The sequence below is a fragment of the Ascaphus truei genome, chromosome 7 (assembly GCF_040206685.1).
Source record: "Ascaphus truei isolate aAscTru1 chromosome 7, aAscTru1.hap1, whole genome shotgun sequence".
NCBI classification, from domain to species: Eukaryota; Metazoa; Chordata; class Amphibia; order Anura; family Ascaphidae; genus Ascaphus; species Ascaphus truei.
Genome location: NC_134489.1, coordinates 29367191 through 29393459, shown reverse-complemented (window position 1 = coordinate 29393459; position 26269 = coordinate 29367191). Strand labels below are relative to the sequence as shown.

The 26269-nt window shown below is 43.3% G+C and overlaps 1 protein-coding gene across 1 annotated transcript in view; it reads right to left on the bottom strand.

Annotated features, from left to right (window-relative positions):
* Positions 1 to 1641: 1641 nt before the first annotated feature.
* The window catches only part of LOC142499939 (uncharacterized), a 31758-nt gene continuing 7130 nt past the window's right edge, over positions 1642 to 26269 (bottom strand). The window contains exons 3-4 of the mRNA XM_075609995.1: positions 3871 to 4876; positions 1642 to 2300 (exon numbers count right to left, since the gene is read on the bottom strand). Of these exons, the coding sequence (XP_075466110.1) occupies positions 2167 to 2300; positions 3871 to 4876 (1140 nt within the window). The 3' untranslated portion in view covers positions 1642 to 2166. The remainder of the gene's footprint in view (positions 2301 to 3870; positions 4877 to 26269) is intronic.

The window sequence follows — 26269 nt, the reverse complement described above, 5'->3', positions numbered from 1 at the left end:
TAGATTGTCATCAGCCCTCAGACACTGGAGCATCAAAGATACCTTTATTAGTGTGTACTCACACTGGCCCGTGTGAGTATTTTAATATATTCCACCATTTTCCCTTCCACCATTTTTGTATGTTTGACCTCTGGTTAGTGGTTGTATGCTTACCCGCCTGATGACCTGTTATTAAATACAGGAGTTGAAAAGATACGGAGATAGGAGATCACTCACATTAGGCCGTGTGAGTGGAGCACTACCCATCAATATTTGTCACAAGCAGTATTATATTGCTTTATCCAGCAGCTAACCTGTGTTTATATATACCTAACTGCCTTCCTTTATTGTCTGTGTCCACATCCACATGAGAGGCGAATCACAGTGAAGAGTCCACCTATAGAAACAAGAAGCATCAAGGACGCAGAGAGAAGTAAAGAAGGAAAAAGGACCAGGAAGGAAGAAATTCTACCATCCAGAAGCAAGAAAGAAAGAAACCTTGATGGGATACAACTTACACAATGCCGTGTAAGTTATTTATTTATTTAGTTATTTACATATTCACCCCTGTGACAATACACATATATGTAAACTCCTCATCCAAGGAGTTGTCCGATCTTCCACTGAGGGATCAATGGAGGTTTAAATACCACATTGACCATCAGCGAAAGAAAGCTTATTCCTCTCACATTGTGCTCCCCCATCTCTTCTTGTGTTCCATATACACACACACACACACGTATATAGTAAGTATAGCGTTTTATTTTTGTTCTCTTACTTACAGCCTTGAGCATAGAAACAAGACTGGATAATTGTAAACAATAATGCTTCATTTATTTAACTGCTTATACAGCTAAAAACATATATTGTAGGACATTGTATAAAAATGCTGCACAATTTCCAGCACTGGAAAGCAGCTTTACAGAATACCAAATAGAGGGTCAAAATCCAATATGCTGAGAAGTGGGGCAACACACAGTTGATGGTTAGTTGTGCACAATACCGCATCTCAACATATTTAAAAAGGGGGGCTGGAGGCAGGCAGTATGCTAAAAGTTTTACGTCAATGTGTGCAGCTTGAGTAACCTCTAAGAACATTAGTGTTTTACTGAGATCATTCTCTCCCAGGCTAACTGACCATGGACTTTCTGGCATTGGAAACACGTGATCGCTTGTGTATTATTCACACAGTGGTGACCGATCCCATGATGTTGGGAGCAGAAGTGTAAGTTCTCTTCTGATCCGATTGCACCCACAACTCACTGAAAGACCCCCCTAGTAACAATAGGAAGGTGATTAGGTCCACTAGACATCACTGTCACAACAGTGACGAGAGGTCCGTGAACTCAGCCACAAGCGTGCCAGCCACTGGGATATCCAGTGAGAACACAACATGTTAACGGTAATAACGCATGTTAATAGCACAGAAATACTAATGACTATACTATGTCATGCACAATCGCTGATGCATTTACATGTTTTCGTGTAAACCATCTCGGTTTGTCTCCTGCAATACCGTTAAATTCATAAGCTTTTCAATTAAGGATTTCCTCATCCATTCATTTTTTTTTAATGTTGGTTATACCGTAGGTTCTGAAGGGTCCTATTCAATAAAGTGCTGCCTAGAAGCAGAAATGTAATAATAATAATAATAATAACGCACTTTATAAATAAATATTTGTATCTGTCCTCCCTGTTCTAAAATTAGGTTCTCGCTTTTCCTGGAGGTCGAGTCTCACTCTCAAGACAAAAAGAAGATAGGGCTATAATGAAGCATCTATCCAGTAAGATCAGATCTTCTCAAGGAAGGGGGGCTTTGTGTACGCATTAAAAAATTAGATAGTAGGACATAATACAGGAATTGCAACAATGTTTCCTACATGTGTTTTACAGAATACTGCTTATTCCAGTCTACGTTAAAGGCCTTTATTACTTGCACGAAGCCAGAGAACTATTTCTTTTTGAAACGTGCAATGGCTATGCAATCTCCACATGGGACCCTGTTACATCGATCTAAAGCCTCAATTGAAATAGGAACATGGCAGGACTGCAGCTTCAAGTTCAGTTAGGAGTTATGGAGCTGGTAGAGGAAACAGACTGATGAGCCTCTTTTCAGGCCCAGGTAAAGGGAATTCAAATGTATACTTGTGTAAATTGGTATAAGGGATCACATAAGGAAGCATCTGTCTAGATTGGACACACTTCTCCATGAGCTCTCTTCTGGTGTGTAACAAGTTGGGGCCTCTGGGAAAATGTTCTTGGACACTTAGCACATATGTACGGCTTCTCTCCAGTGTGTGTCCGTCTGTGTATAACAAGATGTGTTTAAAACCAGAGACATAACATAAAACACAGACAAAGCTCAGTGCAATCCAGAAAAACTTATATACGGTACAGTGCCTAAATATACATGTATAAATAACTAATAAATAAAAAGGTCTTTTAGTTTAACATTTTGGCCAAATTGTTGTAAGCCCTTGAGCCAAACTTCACGGCAGACCACGTTTCAAGGGTCCCTACACTAATATAAATTCTTAATAACCTGTGCATTGCCAGGAAGAATGATTTATAATAAATCTGTCAATATAAGTTGCAAAAGTTCTAAGTCTGATTGAAGCTTTTATTAACCTGTACATTACCAGGAAAAGCACTCTGTAATAGATTTGTCACAATCACACTGCATGCAGGCAAGTTCCCCTGATAGTTGGAGATGCCATGGAGTGAGCTTTTAACCATTTAAATGTGAGAGGGAGTGAGCTTCAATTGGATAGGAGGTTGCCACCCTCCAAAACAGCCAAGACTAGCTGCACAAGAATTATAAAACATACAGAACACCTACAAGCTCAAATTGAACCCCCAAAATACCCAAAATACCCAAAATAACTAATAAATAAAAAGGTCTTTTAGTTTAACATTTTGGCCAAATTGTTAAACTAAAAGACCTTTATATTTATTAGTTATTTATACATGTATATTTAGGCACTGTACCGTATATAAGTTTTTCTGGATGTGCACTGAGCTTTGTCTGTGTTTTATGTTATGTCTCTGGTTTTAAATACATATTGCCATGCTCAGTAGCACTCCTCTGTGAAACTTATATGCTTATATATATGTTGTGGGTATTTTGGGGGTTCAATTTGAGCTTGTAGGTGTTCTGTATGTTTTATAATTCTTGTGCAGCTAGTCTTGGCTGTTTTGGAGGGTGGCAACCTCCTATCCAATTGAAGCTCACTCCCTCCCACATTTAAATGGTTAAAAGCTCACTCCATGGCATCTCCAACTATCATGGGAACTTGCCTGCATGCATTACAGAGTGCTTTTCCTGGTAATGTACAGGTTAATAAAAGCTTCAATCAGACTTAGAACTTTTGCAACTTATATTGACAGATTTATTATAAATCATTCTTCCTGGCAATGCACAGGTTATTAAGAATTTATATTAGTGTAGGGACCCTTGAAACGTGGTCTGCCGTGAAGTTTGGCTCAAGGGCTTACAACAATTTGGCCAAAATGTTAAACTAAAAGATCTTTTTATTTATTAGTTATTTATACATGTATATTTAGGCACTGTACCGTATATAAGTTTTTCTGGATGTGCACTGAGCTTTGTCTGTACTTTATGTTATGTCTCTGGTTTTAAATACATATTGCCATGCTCAGTAGCACTCCTCTGTGAAACTTATATGCTTATATATATGTTGTGGGTATTTTGGGGGTCCAATTTGAGCTTGTAGGTGTTCTGTATGTTATATCATATTCTATGCCTAATCCCTAAATTCAATTCATTATCAAATCCAAAGAAATGATGTGTCCGGAAATATTCCAATATCTCAATAAGAAAAATAAGCTATTTGCGGAAACGCTCTGCGACTGTATGTTTTATAACAAGATGTGTGCTGTGCTTAAATGTTTTCCCACATTCAGTGCAATGGTAGGGCCTCTCTCCTGTATGCGTTCTTTCGTGTGTAATAAGGTGTGAACTGGAAGTAAAGCTTTTTCCGCATTTACTGCAAGCGTAGGGCTTTTCCCCTGTGTGTGTCCTTTGGTGTGTAATAAGATGTGAGCTCTGAGCAAAGCATTTACCACAGTCATTACAGACATAGGGCTTTTCTCCTGTGTGAATTCTCTGGTGTACAATTAGATATGTACTGATGCTAAAGGTTTTCCCACATTCAGTACAATGAAACGGTTTTTCACCAGTGTGGATTCTCTGGTGTTTAAGCAATGTTGAGCTATCTGTAAAGCTTTTCCCACAATCTCTGCACGCAAAGGGCCTTGCCAATACATGTGATCTGTTATGTCTAATCAGATTTGAGCGTTGAGTAAAGCATTTACCACACTTTGTGCATTCAAAGAGCGAGACCCCCGTGTGAATCCTCTGGTGTTTAACCAGATATGATCTGTGCGTATAGATTTTTCCACATTCTGAACAAATAAACGGTCCATTAAGTGTGTCGTTGTTAACATATAATTTCCCACTTCTAAGGTTCCTACAAGTTTGTGTGTTTCTTATTTTGTTAACTCCATAAGATGATTTTCTTCTACATCTTTTAACTTGCAGCTTCTTTATTACTTCTGTCTCTTCAGTCCAGTCATCATAGTACTCTATTGCCACACGGTCTCTTAGATTGTACTGACGGGTGGTGCAGATAATTCCACCTTCAAATGAACTGGATTTCAAAGGCACGTCTCTTAGTGGGATTTTACAGTCTTCATCATAGCTTAGAAAAATATTGTTACCTTCCTTAATCGATCCATCTGGTGTAAACAGAGATGCATAAAATTCATCTGTCTTATAGCTGCAGTCATCTGGAAAGAAAAACACTGTGAGGACCTGTTCAACCAAAAAGTATAAGAATCCAGTAGATACATCGGAGAAATGTAGGATTTTCGTAGTCTATGGCACATTTTAAAGACTACATAGAGTTCTTAATGGATACAGGTGTCTACTACGCTGTGGTATGTTTATCATGTGTTTGCATGGAGAAGACAAGGTTTGGAGGTAGGGTTGCCAGTTGGCTTGTCCAAAAATACTGGACACAATGGGAAAAGGTGCGATGTGCACAAGAATCGTTGGTGGGGAAGAATGTTATTTATAAATGACCTGACTGTTATGTAATTTGTTCTAAATTTCACTACAAGTATTCACCAATTTATATTCTATTTCGTAAAAAAATCTGGGGAGGAGTCATGGGAGGGAGCGCCCTTCCGAGGATTGTTTTAGGAAATGGAATATGAAATAGTGCAAATTGGTGCATGCTTGAGTGAAATTTAGAACAAATGACGTAATGGTCAGATCATTTATAAATAACTGACCTGCAGTCATACTGTACATGGCGAGCAATACTGATCTTAATGCTCCTCACAAATTCCTAGATTGTTGCACCCCTCCTCACCCTCCCATCCCCTTGTCTTCTCATGCCCCCATCCCACCTCCCTTCTTCCTCTCTCACCCCCTCCCTTCATCCTCTCTTAACCCCTCCCTTCATCCTGTTACCCCCCATCCCTTAATCCTGTTACCTCCCATCCCTTCATCCTGTTATCCCCCATCCCTTCATCCTCTCACTCCCCCTCCCTGTCACTATCAGTACAGTAGCTTTCAAATTTAGACTTCAAAATCCAGCTTTAAATTGCATATTGAATCGTGCCATTGAATAAGTAACCTGCTCTGCCTTCTTGGGGATGATCTGTAAGTAAGAAGGGTGCTGCAGAGATTGCAATGCTGCTGTGATGAGAGCTGAGTTATGGAGCCTGTCTGAGAATTTACAATGGGGGTTATTTTTAATAGGTCTTGAAAATGGGAAGACTGTAAGTATAGTAAAAGAAAAGTGAGGGTGATTGAGCAATTAAACAAAGTTGCCAGTACTGTATGTACCGTCTGTCACCACACACACACACTGAGATATATATATATATATATATATATATATATATATATATATATATATATATATATATATATATTTTATATATATATATATATATATATATATATATATATATATAATACACACACATATATATATATACACACACTCACACAGACATATACACACACAGATTTGAAGGCTTTGCATCTCATCCCAGCCTTTGTCTAAAAGCTGTGTTTAAAACAGCATGCATTGGCTTGAGGATTTGCTTGTGTAATACGAGCTTGAGACCAAAGGTGGCACTGTGTGCTCATTTGCATGTCATTTCCCAGAATCCCTTGCTGCAGTGGAAACGCTGTATGCTGGTCGATAATGGGGAGAGACACGGTTGCAGACCTGTCTAAGACATGCAAACGAACATACAGTAATATTTACAGTTGCTTTATGCTTTACTGTGGAGGGTTTTTGTCACTTTTTTTATCCACCATAACCTTAATAATTGTTATATAGATATATATATAGATATATATATATATATATATATAGATATATATATATACACATATATATATACACATATACATATACATTTACACACATACACACTGAGACACACACACTGAGACACACACACTGAGACATTCACTCACTCACACGCATACACAGACAGGACACAGGACACAGATAGATACACACTGAGACACACGCACACAATGAGACAAAACATACACTCACTGAGATACACACACACTGAGACATAAACTCACTCACACTCACACACTCACATACTCAGGACACAGATAGACAGACACACACTGAGACACAGACACAAACAGACAGACACAGCCTCATCTCTCTGCTGAATGCATTTCCTCCGCTCTTTGGCCCCACCCCCCAGACTCCTGCCACCTCCTGAATAACACAGCAGCAACCAATCAGAAGCTGCTCAGCCCCCTAGCAGCAGCAGCCCTGCTCTATCCCATGTCAGGTATTATCTCTCATATTGTACCGGGCAGGGTAACCAAATACCAGACACCTGGCAACCCTATTTAAAGGGCACTGTACATGCAACACTGAACATAGTCCTTTCTTGCATCAACTGTAGGTGGTGGCATATTAATTTAAAAGGCTGGTTGACATAAACTCACTCACACTCACACACACTCAGGACACAGATAGACAGACACACACTGAGACACAGACACACATAGACAGACACAGCCTCATCTCTCTGCTGAATGCATTTCCTCCGCTCTTTGGCCCCACGCCCCAGGCTCCTGCCACCTCCTGATTGGTTGCTGCTGTGTAATTCAGCCAATCAGAAGCTGCTCAGCCCCCTAGCAGCAGCCCTACTCTATCCCATGTCTGGTATCAATCTCTCATATTTTACCGGACAGGGGAACCAAATACCGGACATCTGGCAACCCTATAAGGGCTCTGTACATGCTACAATGTACATAGTCCTTTCTTGCATCAACTGTAGGTGGTGGAATATTAATTTAGAAGGCTGGTTACACCCCAATCAAGAAAAGCTTTGATGTGAATGTTTTCATGTTAGTAGAAGTTAGTTATGGGTACACTTGAGGGGACTTGGCACCCATACTACAGCTGCATTGATGGTTAGCTGTGTGAGACGTTATAAGTAAAGTCTAGAAAGCAGGCACTCATGTATAAATTGTGTGGAGGAGTGTGACGATCAGGGGTAATCTGGCCTGTAATAAATGGGTTATACCCGGCTAGTTACCCCTAGTTCGTGTGGGAAGAGAAAGGGTTAATGTATAATGTACTATGTATGTGTATTCCAATGCACTTTTATTCCCTGTGAATTCAATTCCCAAGTCTAGTTAAGCAGGCAAATGAGGTAAAGTGTTTCGTGATCTATGGGTAAGCACTGTGATGTAATTTGCGAGTCAGCCCTGCAAAGTGTTCAGGGGATTATGTGACTGTATGTAATAATTTCTCAGATAGCAGACTTGTAATGGGATTTGCATGTGAGTTACATTTGTATGGAGGGGTCTCTGATTTAATCAGGTGAGGTTCCTGCAAATAAAGGTGCATTGAGGATGAGCTGGGAGCTTCGGGAGCCCTGACATCAAAGGGCATCCAGTGGCTTTGTTGCCAAGGTGTCTGGAGATATTCAGGACTATCAAGCTGCAGAGCCAGAAGGAGTGGGGATGGGCCAGATAACATTAAGTATCTGCCATCAACCCCTCCTATGGGTTAGACAATGCCCAGCCATTCAGCCCTAGACTTGGTGTTGCCGAGAGGGGGGGGGAGGGGCACTCCTGCTTCCTCCCAGTGTTCCTTGCCTGTTTGTGATGGGAATTAAAACCCTATAAAGAGGCAGGTTGCCCCAACCCCAGAGTTGTAGAGTGTTCGCTGTTTGTAGTTGGTGGTTCGTAACTCTAATCCAGCAAGGGAGAATTGCTAGCCAGTGTTATTCTTGGATACTTCCCCCTGTTATTTTACCGCAAATGTTATTTTCAAGTGTCATTTGTGTTACAGTGTTGTGTTTGCCTGAAAGGGAATAAATCTTCAGTTTATTTTATCATTTTGTCCTATTCAATCAGTGCCAGTATATTCGGCGTGAATTAGGTCTGGTCTACCGTGACAAGGAGATACAGGGTATCACACCCCAAATCAGGGTTAACTGCCATTCAAGTCAATGGCAGTTAACGTTAGATCGGAGGTACCCAGCATCAGTGCTCAGCGAGTCTCAGCCAATGTGTTTTACCGGTGCCTTGACGTTGCAGTCTGAATTGAGACTTATATTAAAATGCACCAATAAAAGCAACTACAACTTGTATACAAGAATGCCGTTTTATGAACTGTTTGTTTTCACATTGCGTAATAACTATGGCTTTCATACATTAATAAAGGCCTTAATTTCAATAATACTAAGCTAAATCAGGTTTGAGAATCAGTGGCCCTTAATATATGTTGTGAATCTGTCTTCCCGTACTAGAGAAGGTTTTAGTCCTCTTCAGTTAATGGAGCTAAACTGTTCTTCACAGCATACTGAATAGGAGTCACTGTTACTCGCCTATGGTAAGTTTCTTGTGACTTAAACAGCGTATAGCCGCTAAGGCAATGAAGGGGTTAACTCACCGTGCCCGCTTTATTGTGGGTAGCGGGGGTGGGTGAGGGGGGTATTTGGCCCTTGGTGTGAGTTTAGGACTTGCGGGGGGGTTGCGGGTGCACTTTACCCCTTCACGGCCGTAGCAGTTAATACCGCTACGGTCATGAAGGGGTTAAGCCCTCCCGCTACCCCCCGCAAGCCCTAAACAGCCACCGTTGGGGCTAATACCCCCTTCACCCACCCCCACTACCCACAATAAAAAAAATAGACACACAGCAGCCGCCAAAAAATAAATAAATAAATCTAAATAAATAAATGACTATAAATAAATACATTTGAAATACATTTTTATTTATAGTGTAGATGTGCAGGGGGTCTCCAGAGCTGAACCGCGTTGGTTTCAGGTCGGGAGACCCCCTGCTCCCCGAGATACAGCCCCCTTTATGAGGTGCCAGTATCCCTCTGCGTTTGAAGGTCCCGATCACGTGACCGCGGCCTGTAAACCAAGCAGAGGGATACCGGCACCCCCTAAAGGGGCCTGTATCTCGGGGAGCAGGGGGTCCCCGGACCTGAAACCACAGCGGTTCTGCTCCGGAGACCCTCTGCACATGTACAGTATAAATAAAAAACATATATAAATAAACACTCGTTCCTTACCTTAGCGGCTATGTGCTATGGTAATGAAGCAGCATTTCTGTATTTTAATAATATTGTACAGTGAGCAGGGGGTTTCCTGAGCCAGAAATTCATGCTCAGGGGACCCCCTGCTCCTGCACAATATTATTAAAAATACAGAAATGCTGCTTCATTACCTTAGCTGATAGCCGCTAAGGCAATGAAGGCAGAATAGCATGTTTATTGGGGACATTTGATTTGCCCCCAATAAACATTGCAATAAACAACATACAGTACACCCCCTGTGTATTTAAAATACATAAACAATAAATACATGACATACATATTTTTATTGTGTGTTTTAAGTTAACACAGATTCCCAGCAAGCTCAAACTCCCACACCCACCACAAAGTGAATATATATTTATGTCAACCAGAGAGCTACTGAGCGTGGCAATTGTATATAACAAGAGACAGGGGGTGCCCAATGCTGCATCCAATTGACAGTGACAGAGGCTTGGGGGGAAAAAGGATGTGACGTCATTGAAAGCTTGTCACATGGTACTAGAGCCAATCAGAGTAGGGATGGAGTTCCCACGCTCTGATTGGCTACCATACCATGTGAGGGCGGCCATGTGTCTTTTCATGACGTCATCTTAAAGGCAATTGAAGCAAAGCCATTCTGATTGGCTGTGCTGTCATTGCCTTTAAGTGACGTCATCATTTTTTTTTTGTCGGCCAAAACACATGGTTTTCACGGCCCAATCAGGACCGTGGGAACCATGACGAAAAATGTGACGTCATAGGCCTTTAAAAGCCTATGTCATCTCATTTTGAAGCCAGACGCCGCGGAGGAAGGACCTCCGGGCAAGAAAGAAGACCAGGGCGTGACCTCAGACGGGGAGAAGACCCCGCCCCGCCCCGCTGGAAGGAGATAGAAGAAAGAAGAATACAGATGAAGATGGATTACAAGTAGAAGACCCGTGGATTGATTTGGATTTTTAGTTTAATGTTTATTATTTTATGGTTTTTTATTTTATGGGTTCCTGATCGTGGATTGGTTCGTGAGTAAGCTGCGCAACGGGAATCGGTGGGGGCAAGTAATGGTAAGTGAACTACAGTAAAGAAATGTATTTTATTTAACTTGTTAATTTTTTCAAAAGGTTTTTTAACATGTGTATTATTATTTTTTTGTGGTATATCATTTCTTGCCACTGTATGTATGTATGTATATATGTCTAGAGAGATATATACATACAGGGTAAGAAGTGATGTTGTTTTAAAAGCTTGATTTGATGTGTTTTAAATTAATTTGTCTATGCTGCTATGCTTTATTGTGTGTTTAAAGTATTTTAAAATTAGATAGATGAATTCCTTGGATATTGTATTGTGTGTTTAAGGGAGGTCAGCGATAGCCTTGGGTAAGTGAACTAAAGAAATGTATTTTACTTAACTTGTTAATTTTTTTAAAAGCTTTTTTAACATGTGTTTTATTTTTTGTGGTATATCATTTCTTGCCACTGTATGTATGTATGTATATATGTCTAGAGAGATATATACATACAGGGTAAGAAATTATGTTTTAAAAGCTTGATTTGATGTGTTTTAAATTAATTTGTCTATACTGCTATGCATTATTGTGAGTTTAAAGTATTTTAAAATTAGATAGATGTATTCCTTGGTATTGTATTGTGTGTTTGAGGGAGATCAGGGCTAGCCTTGGTTTTAAAGGTTGTATTTTGGTTGGTACTAATATTTTTTCACAGGCTAAATTGTTCTGCTCCAGGCGTGAATTAGTTAATTGTTTCATTGTTCTTGATGGAGTGTGAATTGTTTAGGGATGTCAATAATGATTGCTAATTGATTTTTGTTTACTTGGCTGATTCATTTGCAGAATGTATATGGTGCATAGATTTTATGCATCATATATATTGGAATGTGAGGTGTTTCATTGGCTTTTCATTGAATTGTGATGATATAGATTGTGAGATCAGTTAGGATTATTAAAGGAAATTGATTTTAATGTAGTGTCTGTATGGAGAAGTGTTTGGTTGTAGGACAGTATGCTTTTGATAACCCTTCTACATTTATTTGTATATTGGTTCATCGTGTGTATATATATATACTGTGTATAAACGGTCGAAACGGCTGTCTGTGGGTGGTTTTCTGGGTATGCACCTTAACCCTGGCTGTGCTCAAAGCTGTGACCATGCAGCAAGCTTAAGCCTATAGGGAACCATGTTAAAAATGGTTATTGAGGCAAAAAGTGACACTGTGTGCTCATTTGCATGTCATTTCCCAGAATCCCTTGCTGCAGTGGAAGTGCTGTATGCTGGGTGATAATGGGGAAGGGTGGGGTTGCAGACCTGCCTAAGACATGCAGATGAGCATACAGTTATATTTGCATATATATATATATATATATATATATATATATATATATATATATATATATATATATATATATCTGTTTATATATATACAGTATATATATATATATATATAGTTGCATGATGAAGCCACTGTACAAATTCATGGGTGAAGGGTGGGTATCGGGCCTGTGAGGCTTAACCCCTTAATCACCTTTGCGCTTATTATCTGATAAGGTGTTTAAGGGGTTAATTGATATCTGAATGTACTTGCAATGTATTGGCTTTGTATTTGCTATGTATGTTGTGGACAAGACAAGGATGTTGCTGGCTATGGACACTTCGTATTGATGAGGTCAGTAGTACTTTATTTATTTGTATATGCTAGTTAATGTTTTTAATAATGGGCAATTAATCTATTATCCATATCTGGATAATAGTTATTTTGCACATTATTGTACTGTAGGTGTTGGGGGGGAGGGGGTATGTATTGAATGTATAGGCCAGGTTTATTTTTTTTACATTCAGGGTTTGTTCCGTGGTTCTGCGTGGGACCTCTGGAGACCACCTGTGGGTATCCTCAGGTATCCCAAGGGTATTAGGCTGGTGGTTCCACGGGTGACACATGCGGGAATGATGATGTGTGGTCCCACTTCTGTGGGGGCACCGCGGACCCGTAGTCTGCGGGGATGACGATGTGTGGTCCCACTTCTGTGGGGGCACCGCCGACCCGTAGGTGCGGGGATGATGATGTGTGGTTCCACTTCTGTGGGGGCACCGCCGACCCATAGTGAGCACCCGTGAGTTCCCCAGACCCCCGAGGGAACCACCCGAGGCCCCGCAGACACCTGTGGGTCTGACCCGGGGCTCCCAGACATCCGCGGGCCTACCGTGGGGACCCAATTGTGGCCCAAGGTGACCAAAGGAGACCACCTGGGGGCCATGGTGCTGGCGGGATCCACCAGCAGGCCTCCAAAACCTGTGTAAAAAGGGCTGCTGGTAAACTGTAGGTCTGTCCAGGTGCCCCGCCAGCCCACCGGGGACTCGCGTGGGGCTGCATTATGAACCCTGTATGTAAAAGAATAAATATTGTATTTATGGGTGGGTGCACAGTGGGTGGGTAATATATTTAATAAATAGAATGATGTTTATTGTGGGGCTGTGTATTGTTTTTATTGTGGGTACTGGGGGTGGGGGGGTGGTGTTTCCCCAACGGTATGTGGGTAGGCCTCCCTTGTGGGTAGTGGGTGGGTGGTTAGGCCTCACGGGTGGGGGGGTTAGTGTGGGAGGGTATGTAGGCGTCCCGAGTGGTGGGTGAGGGTGGGTTAACCCCTTAATGACTGTAGAGGTTAATAACCGCTATGGTGATTAAGGGGTTAGGGGACATTACTTTGTATGTTTTAATTTTTGTCTCTGTTTTGCAGCAAGCAGCGGAGGGGCCGTGGGTAGTGGGTTGTGGGTGTGGGTGTGGTTATTTACACGGGATCCCCCTCCCCACATTTACATACAGTACACTGCACTCACAGAAACACAGGCCAGGCAGATTTTACTGACACACTAGGGGGAGGGGGGTTTACACAGATTAGTCAAAGCAGGGAAGTTTAGCAGACACAATAGGGGGAGGGTTTTTTAAATAGATTACAGTGAAGGCAGGGAAGCTTCACACACAATAGGGGGAGGGTTTATTACATAGATTACAGTGAAGGCAGGAGGTTTAAAACACACAATAGGGGGAGGGTTTTTTCATAGATTACAGTGAAGGCAGGCAGGTTTAAAACACACAATAAAAATATGTATGTCATGTATTTCTTGTTTATGTATTTTAAATACACAGGGGGTGTACTGTATTTTGTTTATTGCAATGTTTATTGGGGGCAAATCAAATGTCCCCAATAAACATGCTATTCTGCCTTCATTGCCTTAGCGGCTATCAGCTAAGGTAATGAAGCAGCATTTCTGTATTTTTAATAATATTGTGCAGGAGCAGGGGGTCCCCTGATCATTAATTTCTGGCTCAGGGAACCCCCTGCTCACTGTACAATATTATTAAAGTACAGAAATGCTGCTTCATTACCATAGCACATAGCCGCAAAGGTAAGGAACGAGTGTTTATTTATATATGTTTTTTATTCATACTGTACATGTGCAGAGGGTCTCCGGAGCTGAACAGCATTGGTTTCAGGTCTGGGGATCCCTTGCTCCTCGAGATACAGGCCCCTTTAGGGGGTGCCGGTATCCCTCTGCTTGGTTTACAGGCCGCGGTCACGTGATCGGGACCTTCAAACGCAGAGGGATACCGGCACCTCATAAAGGGGGCTGTATCTCGGGGAGGAGGGGGTCCCCCGACCTGAAACCAATGCAGTTCAGCTCCGGAGACCCCCTGTACATGTACACTATAAATAAAAATGTATTTCAAATGTATTTATTTATAGTCATTTATTTATTTATTTAGATTTATTTATTTCTTTTTTGGCGGCTGCTGTGTGTGTATTTTTTTTATTCTGGGTAGTGGGGGTGGGTGAAGGGGGTATTATCCTCAACGGTGGCTGTTTAGGGCTTGCGGGGGGTAGCGGGAGGGCTTAACCCATTCATGACCGTAGCGGTATTAACTGCTACGGCCGTGAAGGGGTAAAGTGCACCCGCAACCCCCCCGCAAGTCCTAAACTCACACCAAGGGCCAAATACCCCCCTCACCCACCCCCGCTACCCACAATAAAGCGGGCACTGTGAGTTAACCCCTTCATTGCCTTAGCGGCTATACGCTATGGTAATGAAGCAGCATTTCTGTATTTTTAATAATATTGTGCAGGAGCAGGGGGTACCCTGAGCATTCATTTCTGGCTCAGGGAACCCCCTGCTCACTGTACAATATTATTAAAATACAGAAATGCTGCTTCGTTACCATAGCACATAGTCGCTAAGGTAAGGAACGAGTGTTTATTTATATATGTTTTTTATTCATACTGTTGATGGGAAGAGGGTCTCCGGAGCAGAACCGCTGTGGTTTCATGTCCGGGGACCCCCTGCTCCCTGAGATACAGGCCCCTTTAGGGGGTGCCGGTATCCCACTGCTTGGTTTACAGGCCGCGGTCACGTGATCGGGACCTTGAAACGCAGAGGTATACTGGCACCTCATAAAGGGGGCTGTATCTCGGGGAGCAGGGGGTCCCCCAACCTGAAACCAACGCGGTTCAGCTCCGGAGACCCCCTATGAATAAAAATGTACACTATGAATAAAAATGTACAGTACTGTATGTTAGGGGTTATAGGGGACGGCTTTAAAGACAACAGCTCGCAAACGCCCCCATGCGTTTTTACACGGCATTGCAGTATTGCAGCCAGGGGGAATAAAATGCTTAAATCACAGCCGCGAATATAACGCTATATACCCCGGGAGAAAACGACACAAAACCGCACATCACCGGGGTCCTCTGAAATTCGTGGAGCTAGCCAAGTAAGAATAAAGTTGGTCACCAGTGTATGCTGGTTTAACACTTACCTGCTGTAAGTAGGTATTTATACAGAGCCAAGACTCATACACACCAATTTTGTGTTATTTTATTGCACCATCATTTTTTATTCTTCATTCTGGGGTGCTCCTGAAACCATCGCTCCCTTCCTACCCTGGACCTGCAAAGAATGTAATTGGTCAGCGATAAAATTCCCACACCAGGGGTTGGTGGGACTGCGTGTCCCAAAGTGTATAAGACAGTTAGCCATCATCCCAGAGGTGTGATTCAATGTGTGGTCCAAGAATTCCAAGCTCGGAGTAAGTCATCTAAGATTCTCAGAGGCTAATTCTCCAGCAGGAAGAGGCTACTTGAAGGAAATGCTGCCTGGATTATTTTGCTGTTTGTTTTGCAACTAGGAAAGGTAGTTGTGTTACCCCATATTCCCAAAGTAAGTGTGTCTTTCTTCTGTATTTTGTGTAATATTGTGCGTTTGCCTATTTAAGTGAATAAATTACAATTTATTTCATAACTCGTTTTGCTCAATTAAATGACCCTGTTAAAGGGTGTACTTTACCTGGTCTCCTGTGACAAACCCTCCTCCTCCTATTCTCACCCCCTATATAGCCTGATATAGTTAACTATGCTCCTTCCTCCGAGTCTGCCTATATCTCCTAAAAGCTATCTTTTTAGCTTTTACAATACCTGCACCTCTTTTGAGAACCATATAAACCTTTCTTGTCCTTGTATATTTTCTAACCTGCCTGACACAAAAGTCTGTTGCTCTTACAATAGTATTGCATCCAAGGTCACCAACAGGGGGATAGAGCTGGAACTACTGCCGTAGGGCCAGGTGCCTGAGTGGAGAAACCGGTCGGTCTGTGCTAGATGTCATCCCAACTTCTGCGTCCGGCTGCCAGGTCCAGCTTTCCCCAGCTACGGCCTTCGCCTCAAACCCTGCCCCTACCAGATGATGTCGGACATTGAGCCAGTGCGAACGTCGGGCCCAAGGTAAGGTAAAATTGTGTGTGTGTGGTAATTGAGTGAGGAATGCGGGGTGTAATTGAGTTAGGGCAGAATGTAATTGACTGAGGGAATGGGAAGAGGGGTGTAATTGAGTGTAAGGAAAGTGGGGGAGAGTGAGAGAGAGGAAGAAGAGAGAGGAGAGGGAGTGAGTGAGAGTGAGGAGATGTGTGAGAGGGGAGAGTGAGAGTTGCAGCCTTCTATCAGGAATCCTGCTGTGCTGTCGGATTTTAGTGGTGAAATACTATTTTGCTGCCAGGCTACAGGGAGGTGTTGGCGAGGAATAGCATGAAAGATGGATAGTTGGAGCCTTGGGGATCACAAAGCTGGTGACAGTTGAACCAGTTGATATGCGTTAATGGCTGAGTTCAGTCACAGCCAGTGGGAGAATAAAGTTGGGCACCTATAGAAATTGGAAGAGTTATATGGGTGTCATAGGGGCAGCGCTGTTGCTAGTTCCTGCACCTTCGGCAGTAGCAACCTCTGGTGGTGGTGATATGGAGCAGGGCGGGGTGGGGATCCAGCTTGCTGGCAATTGTCAGTACTTGCCTGGGCAGGGCTTCACCTGCCTTGGGCCGAGAGGCAGTGGTAAGCTACCTGGCCCTTCGGTGGGCCCGGCAGATGCAAGTTTAAATCTCTGATCATTGTTTTAAGGAAGCTTATGTGTCACCAGTTTGGGGGGCTTGCATTTAGTAGCTGAGGTAGAGATGATGAGCCAGGCAGGAGAGATATGAATGAGCTTTGCCGACAGGCTACATGGGGGTTTTGGTGGTGTCTAGCAAGATATATGGATAGGATGTGCTGTGGCTCACAGAGCTGGTTAGCAGGTTTGCACCAGACACAAGGAGGTAAAGGCTGAGTTCAATCTCAGCACGAGGGAGGAGAATATGGCCACCTATGGAAACTTGAGGGGTAATACGGTTGTAAAAGGGGTTTCATGGTCACCAGTACCCATGGCTGAAGCTGTAGCTGCCTCTGGCATGGAGCAGATGGGGATGGGGCCCACCTTTCAGGCGGCGGTCAGTTCTTGCCCAGGTAGGGCTGCATCTACTTCAGGAAGAGAGGCTGTGGTTGCATGGCCTTGCCCTTTTGTGGGCCTGGCTGATGCGGGCAAAGTTGCTGATGGTCATTGTTAGGATGCTTATACGTGCATTGCCAGCTGGTTGGGACGGTATTTACAAGCCTAGGTGGAGAAGATCAAGGGAGGAAAGATTTTGAGGTATCTCTGCTGGCAGGCTTCAGCAGTGGCGGTGGCTAGCTAGAAAGGGGGATAGGTTGATTTTGTTGTGCACAGGTCTGGTTGGCAGTGTTGCACCAGATTATTTCAGGTGAAGGCGGGGTTCAATCTCAGCCAGAAGGAGAAAATTTGGCATCTCGGGAAGTTAAGGATGAGCTTGTGGCTCATGAGCTGGTTGGCAGTGTTGCAGTAAACATGTTGAGATAAAGGCTGGATTCAATCTCACAAAGGAGAAAAAGATCTCTATGTTCTTCTTTGTGTACATATATGTTATCCCAGTTTTGCACCCCTCAGTGATATTAAGGCTGAGCAGAGGCCAACTTTCTTAATATACAATGGGTTCAAATTCAGCCTGAGGGAAGATACAATTGGGATTTCTAGAAACTAGTAAGGGTCATATGGGTGTCAAAAGGGGTGCACTGTCTCAAGTAAAAATTCCAAGTAACAATGCCTGGGGCTGTAGAGGCCTCCAGCATGGAGCAGGGGGGAAGGGGTCCCGCCTTTGCTGGCTGTGGTCAGTTCCTACCTGGGTGAGTCTAGAAGTAAGTGGGGGGTAGGCGACGCCTGCTTCGTGGGAGGGAAGGAGGTGATGCTGCCTGGCCCTCAGGAAAAGTCTCTCATGGTCTGTGGGCTCAGTAATTGCCTAGTGGTGGCATTTATTGGCAAGTGGGAAGGGCTCATTGGGCTTTGAATACCTGTGATTCTGCCAGCGGACATCAGACTGGAATCATGATTCATGAGGGGCTCGAGGGGTCCTTTCAGGTCTGGCAGTAGGAGGCTAGTTTAAGTTGGTTAAATAGCCCAGTGGGTGGTAGCTGTTGGGAGGTAAGTGCGCTTTAACCTTGCCAGGCGGGGCTCTATGGTGCAAAAAGCCTGGTGGTGGCTAGGGGCATCGAATGGGCAGGGTTCTTTTGTGTGTGACTTCTTGGTGCCCATTCTTGATAACCACTGGGACGATGAGGTGCCGGCATGGTGATCCTTGAAGGCGATTAGTTTGGGTACCATTGGCCTTCACCCGGTGGTAAAGAACTCTGGCAGGGTTGGCACTTATTGGGTTACGTTATCTATTTTAATAAAAACTGGAAGCTTTGTACCTCCAGATCTTTGTTGTTTGTTTATTTCTATTTATCATTATACACTGGGGGTGGGGGTAGGATTCCTTGCAGGCTCCAAGGTCAGAGGCTTGTAAAGTGCTGAGTACATTGTTGGCGCTATATAAATAAAATTATACATACATCAGTGTGTCTATAATTACACTATGTGTATGTGTCGGGGTGTCGCTCTGCACCTTGTTATATTGCCCTGCAATGGGTTGTTGGCCCCTCTGGCAGAGGAGGGGTTAACAACATGTGCTCACAATCTGTTCAGATGACTATTAAAGTGAGTTGTCCAAGGGTGCAAGAAGAGCAGACAATGAGATCAGAGCCACGATCCCATGTTTCAAAGGGCGTGTTCTCACCCCATAGAATATATGGGTCTTCAGTGAGGAAACACACCACTTAACCTTGACTTTTGATCAACATCAGGATCTCAAAGCCTCTGTCTTTGTTGTGTTATGCATGTACTTATGATGCAATTCTGCCTGTAAAACATAACAGACCTCACTGGAAGCCAGTTACTCCTAAAGAAAGGCAATATCACTCATGAACCCCTGAGGCAGCAAAGGGTTCAAGTTTGCATTACAACTGCACTTATGTGGCCTAGAAGACAATACTGATGACATAAAAGAATATTATATGGCAATAAACACATTCAAACAGTGCAGCTGCCCAGCAACGAAAGGATTAAACCAGTTTACTATGTGGTGTGTCCACTACCATACACAAGCCTGGTAATTAATCTCTGTGGTATTGCATGATTTCACTTGCAGCAGTGGGATTAATAAAGAAGCTACTATATGAATTATCTGTAACTGTTGAGTCTCAGCAGACCACAGCTCTTGCGTGTTGGGAATTCTTCTCATTACAAAGTTTGAGAGGTTGTTTTGGTTATTATCTACTTGTTTAGCAATGATCCCTCCGGGATTAATTAGGTATAGCAAATGTGATTGTGGAATTTCCCGTTTCTCTTGTACTGTAACACTTAGATTACAGCAGATGTATTAAATTGATACAGGAGAACTGGTCAGATCTAAGCCTTGATAAACACCAAATCCCCTATTCGAGGGGTGGTCTACTCCAGTCCTCAAGAGCCACCTGTGCTGAAGCAGAGATATTCTGAAAACCTGACCTGTTGGTGGCCCTTGAGGACTGGAGTTGGCCAATCCTGCCCTACTCAATATGCTCTGAAGCCATCTCTAACATGCTGGAGAAGAGATGCGTCCCATTCAAATGAATGGAATGAGAATCTTCTTCAGCACAAGGGAGACAGGTTTTCCCTGTGCATATTCCTGTTTAGCACATATTGATTTAACACAAAAGGAAGCAGACATAGGAAATGTAACTGGTTCCATGTCTCAGCTATGTAATACAAATACTTATAGGAATCTGATTTGTGTACAGAAGACACTGTCTCAATCACCCAGATGTAACTTCTTAAACAGCATTGGTTTCATTTTAGACTGCACCTTGAATATGTTTAAGGTACAGTGCTATAAATCTATAACTGGAACTATAACTTTATAGTAAAGCAAACTTACATATGCCATTGTAAAAAAAGATTGTATGTATAAATATATACACGCATACATACACACACATATACATACATACACACATACATACATACACACACACACGTTTTGCTCCATTATAAGGCAGTGTTTTTTTCCAATAATGTTAAGTTGAAAAGTACATACTCCCCTTATAATCTGGCCCCGTCCACTTTGAGAGCCAATGTATGAGGTCGGAGGGTAGAATGGAAGAAGCTCCAACTTGGGGACCTGAAACCGCCATGTTGCTTGTGGTAGGATGCATCGCTGTTCACACAGCTTTTAAACACAGCATGGGACTAGCAATGCAAGTCAAACCAATCACAGAAATGTTTCAACATTGATGGGTATCATCAGTATGAGGTTGGTTTATACTTGCTTTGCAATATTTCTAGGCTGGGTAGGTTTACCGTTACATTTTAAGTTATGGTGGGTGAAAAAGGCAACATTGTGATTTGAACACACTTGAATGTTCTTAACATACATTAATATATAACAGGTCAATATTTCTATTGAGTTGATGTAACGCTCGGCCTGCCCACAAGCCAGACGAGACCCCGGGACTGAGGTGGAAAGGAGTAATACCAAACACCTAACAGTAAACGGGGGCACGACCGGAGTGTGGAAGTAGCGTAGATGGTCCAGGCAACAAAAATAGAAATGGTACCGTACTTGCCACCTCCAGCGTAGAAAGGTAAAGTCCGTAAGCCAATGGTCGTGGGATGGAGAGAGCAGCATAGTAGAGTGTCCGTAAGCCTGGGTCGTGGGGTGGAGAGAGCAGCGTAGTAGAGTGTCCGTAAGCCTGGATCGTGGGGTGGAGAGAGCAGCGTAGTAGAGTGTCCGTAAGCCTGGATCGTGGGGTGGAGAGAGCAGCGTAGTCGAGTGTCCGTAAGCCGTGTCCAAGGGAAATAGAAGTCTGAAAGGTAGAAAGTCCAAAGTCAAAGCCAAGGGGTACCAGAGAGCAGCGTAAAGCGGTCCAAGCCAAAGGTCAAAATCCAGGGAGGTCAGCAGATATCCAGGGACAGGAACAGGAACTGAAAGACAAAAGGGGCCAGGCAACAGCAGACAGCACCAAGGTACAGAAGCTATGCAGAGCAAGGGGGTAATGGTGAGGGGAGACTAAATAGGGGGCTGGGGCCTATCGGAGCAAGGGGAGGAGCGGAGGAGCGGCCCGGGGAAGGAGCTGATAGGAGAAGAGGGCCTAGGGGGCGGATCTGATGGAGCAGGGGCAGGGAAATGAGTGTTGCACGCGCTGCAACTGAGGAGGCGGAGTCAGGCACCCGGCGCCAGTAAATGGAAGCCTGGGTTCGCGCGCGCGACCCGGAAGTGCGGAAGCAGCCGAGGGGTGGGGGAGTCGCGAGGAGTGAGGCACGCCGCCGGGGAGCCCGGGCGGCACGGGGACAAGGTAAGGAGGCGCTGGAAGTGGGTATACCCGCAGCGCGGATCCTTACAGTTGAAAATCAAATGGAGACCCAGAACAAGGAGTATTATCTACATATATGTGCCTCTCTCACAATATATATATATATATACTGCACCGACACACTTTATTCGAGCAAATACCCAGTATGTACCTGGCAGATACCTGGAATGCGCCGCTCCTCACCTCTGACAAGCCCCGTTGCATTTGCCTTCCCAGCCTGGGTTCATGCCTGGCTGACGGGCGGCTGATCTGTTAAATGATAATGATTAGGATTTAATAGGCTGCAATGCTTCGCGTGTCTACCAGATGGCATAAATTCATGAATTGTAATGCAGTATATATATATACTGTGCAGTATTGCAGCCAGCGGGAATAAAATGCTTCAATCCCTGCCTGGAAAATAACCCAATGCACTCGGGCAGAAAACAGTCACAAACCTCAATACACCCGGGTATACCCGAATTCGTGGGACTAGCCGAGCTCGAATAAAGTGTGTCGCCAGTGTATATATATATATATATATATATATATATATATATATATATATATATAATATATATATATATATATATATATATATAAAATATATATATAGCAAATAAAAAGATCACTTGTGAGCACATTCACATGTCTTTGACAGGTCTGCACCCCTGCCTTTCAACCATTATCACCCAGCATACAGTGCTCCCACTGCAGTAAGTGCTTTGACTTGCTTTGTTAGTCCCATGCTGTGCTTAAAAGCTGTGTGAACGGCGATGCATCAGCTTAAATGGGCTCCATGTGTATAGATATTCCAGGCAAAAGGTGACACCTTGTGTGCTCATTTGCATGTCATTTCCCAGAATCTCTTGCTGCAGTGGAAGCACTGTATGCTGGGTGATAATGGTGAAAGGCAGGGTTGCAGACATGCCTAAGACATGTAAATGTGCTCACAAGTGATCTTTTTATTTGCTATATATATATATATATATTATATATATATATTATATATATATTGTGAGAGAGGGACATATATGTAGATAATACTCCCAGTTCGGTAGACCTGGAGTGGGACTATTCTGGTTGGCGGGAGGTCTGGGCTCAGACCCCGTTGGTGTTGCAGGAGTCTGGGTGGGATCGCCCCGGATCATTGATCGAGAGAGAGGGAGAGAGAGAGAGAGAGAGAGAGAGAGAGAGAGAGAGAGAGAGAGAGAGAGAACGATAGAGGGAACGTATCAACGTGCGGAGGCCCTTTGCGAAGACTGTAGCGGACCCGAGTACTGGAGTGCTCGGCAGGTATTTCATCAAGGGCCCCAACGGTACCATTCACTCATTCAGGACACAGTGGCTGCGCAGTCACCCATACACACACTTAGTGTCTAACTGTAATTACGGGACAGTTCTGGTTGGGGATTTAGACATGGGGAGGGATCACCCAGTGGCGGGTTCAGGGAGTGTGGGCGTCCGCTGTGGCGCATGATGTGGAAGCGTCCGCCGAGGCGCAGGAGAATGCTAATGCCCATTGTGGCTTGTTATGCTGTATCCCCAATTGGGATGGTATCGTGTGTATCTATGTATATGATCTTGGTCCTAGAGTAAACGAAGTTGGTTACGGTAATTGGCTGTGTGTCAGTAATTATTGCTTAGATGTCCTGCGAAGACCCACTCCCCCTCTGGCGGGAGCTGTCGCAGGTGGAGGTGCTGCACCGCGACCCTAATTGCACATACCCCAGGCTCTCCGTGGCAGAGACTCAGACCCTGCGAGCCTACAGGTGATACAGCACAGAGTAGCCGCTTGCTAGCGATAGGAAACAGGGCTACATTTGGAGGCGCTGCTGAGATCTTAGACCTGGGGTGCCCCTCGACTCTAAATTGTTGCCACCATGGCCAAGATACGGGACTGGGCCCGCCAAGTACGTACGCCTACCCGTCGCGCCTTAGCGTTGACCCGGGTGCCAATGGCCTTGCCCCTAGAGACTTTACAGATGGCCTTGCGGCAACTCCCCGGCTTTGCCAAAGCCCGCCTGGTGGATGTGCTTGTAGATCGTGACACTAACTGGAACACCTTGCTTGTGGACTGTTGGCGTAACCTGTTAGCACTCGAACCGGCCGTTCCCCAAAGCCTGGCGCTACCCGATGCACCGCCTGGTGGTAATCTCTTTGTCTACCCCTCCGAGACTCCCAGGTACGTCCGCCGTACAAGGACAACCCCACCCTTCCTTTTGCGCACTATGCCGAGAGCGATGCTGGTAGTTGTCTGTCCATCTCCAGTTATCCAGGCTCGAGCGCCTCTGCGGAGGCTGAAGTACGTAGTAATAAAGTACGTAGCAGGTTTTTTGTCACCAAGTTTGTTTCGGTCAAACCATCCACAACATATTTCCAACATACCAAAAGGCTTCTATAAATGTGCTCACTGTGTTGTCTGTCAATATGCCATTCCATTGAAAAGCATCCAAACTTTTAAACCTAAAAGGATTATAAAAGTTTCTACATTCATTAATTGTAACTCGAGTTTCATTGTGTACATATTAAATTGTGGCTGTGGCAGGCACTACATTGGACGCACCATTAGACCTTTGAAAATAAGGATAATGGAGCATGTTAGAGCTATAAAAAACGCACTATTACACATCCAGTGTCACGTCATTTTGCCCATTGTTCACAAGGGGGTATCCAGAACTTCTCCTTTTCGGCTATTGAGCATGTTCCTCCACCCATTCGGGGTGGTGATAGACTGAACATGCTCAATAGACGAGAGATGTTCTGGATCTTCAGCATGGATCTTCAGCATACCCGAATGGGATTAACCAAGACTGGGAATTAATACACTTTTTATAAAATTATTCTATTTCTAAGTATAGTCTTAACTTTAGATACAATGCCTTTATATTCATATTTATATTTATGTCAATGTCATTTATTAGGTGATTTTTCAATCATTCTACCCTTTAGGGGTTATTCAGCTAGTTATATTATTATTAAAGTGCAATATTGTATACATATTAAATATATACCATTTTTGAATCAACTTTAAACATTTACATATTTTGATCCTAGGTGTGTTTATGATATTTGATATTTTTGCACTAACTATGTGGTTTATCATTACTTAGTAAATTTTGTATATATATATATATATATATGTTTTCTAATTTTTTGTGTTATATCATATATACACATATGTATTTCTTTAATATTATGGTTATTATTATTATTCTTAGTCTTAGTTTAAGATTGTTCTATTTCTTTTTTACTTAGTTTAATATTTATTTATATTATTATGTATCATCTAGTATTTTCTTATAAGACATAAAAACATTCTAATGAGTTATGGGTTTATGGATGGGTATTATTGTTCATGTCCCAATTTATCAATTAAGAGTTTAATGTAGTCATATTATGTTTTTATTTTGATTCCTTTTTTTATAACATATTGCTTTTTCTTTATATATGCTCTTCATTTATTGATTTATTTATCGTTTTTCAGTTTTTTGTTATCTTGCTTTGTTATTACTGTACTTGTTGTGCCGGTTTATAATTGACTTTTGTATTTGTATTCCACTTCCGCCTTTGCCTTTTCCACGTGGAGGTGTTTCTACCCTATGCGGCCACCGTAGTTCATACGGGGACTCAGTTTCAGTCAGATTATCTCTGACTGATTTTTGGCGCGAAAACACTTCCGCGTTGACCGGCATATAAGGCGGATTAGCGGGGACATGGGTCACTCTTTGATAAAACACTATTTCAGCGCGAAAGGCGTTAGAGGACCCTTTTAATGTAGCTTTTGCTACTATGCATTTCTATTAAAGCATTTTTATTTTTCACTGACCAGCCTCCAGCCCTATTCTTTTCAGCAGTGCCCCACCATCTTTCTACAAATACTGAAGAACTCATATATTCTGGTGTGTGTGTATTTATGTGTGTGTATGTATGTGTATGTATGTGTATGTATGTATATATATATATACAGCTAAACCCCGTTATAACGCGCCTCGTTATACCGCGATTCGGTTATAACGCGGTTTTCCCGTGGCTCCCGTTGTTTAAAAAAAAAAAAAAAAAAAAAATTTTTTACATTTTTTTTTTTGCACACTGCACACACTGCACACACTGCACACACTCACTGCACACACACTGCTCATTGCTCACACTGCCACACTGCACACACACTGCTCATTGCTCACACTGCCACACTGCACACACACTGCACACACTGCACACACACTGACACTGCACACACACTGCTCATTGCTCACACTGCACACACTGACACACTGCACACACACTGCACACTGCACACACACTGCACACTGCACACACACTGCTCATTGCTCACACTGCACACACTGCACACACACTGCTCATTGCTCACACTGACACACTGCACACACACTGCACACACACTGCACACTGCACACACACTGCACACTGCACACACACTGCTCATTGCTCTCACTGCACACACACTGCACACTGCACACACACACTGCTCATTGCTCACACTGCACACACTGACACTGCACACACACTGCACACACACTGCTCATTGGACACACTGCACACACACTGCACACTGCACACACACTGCTCATTGCT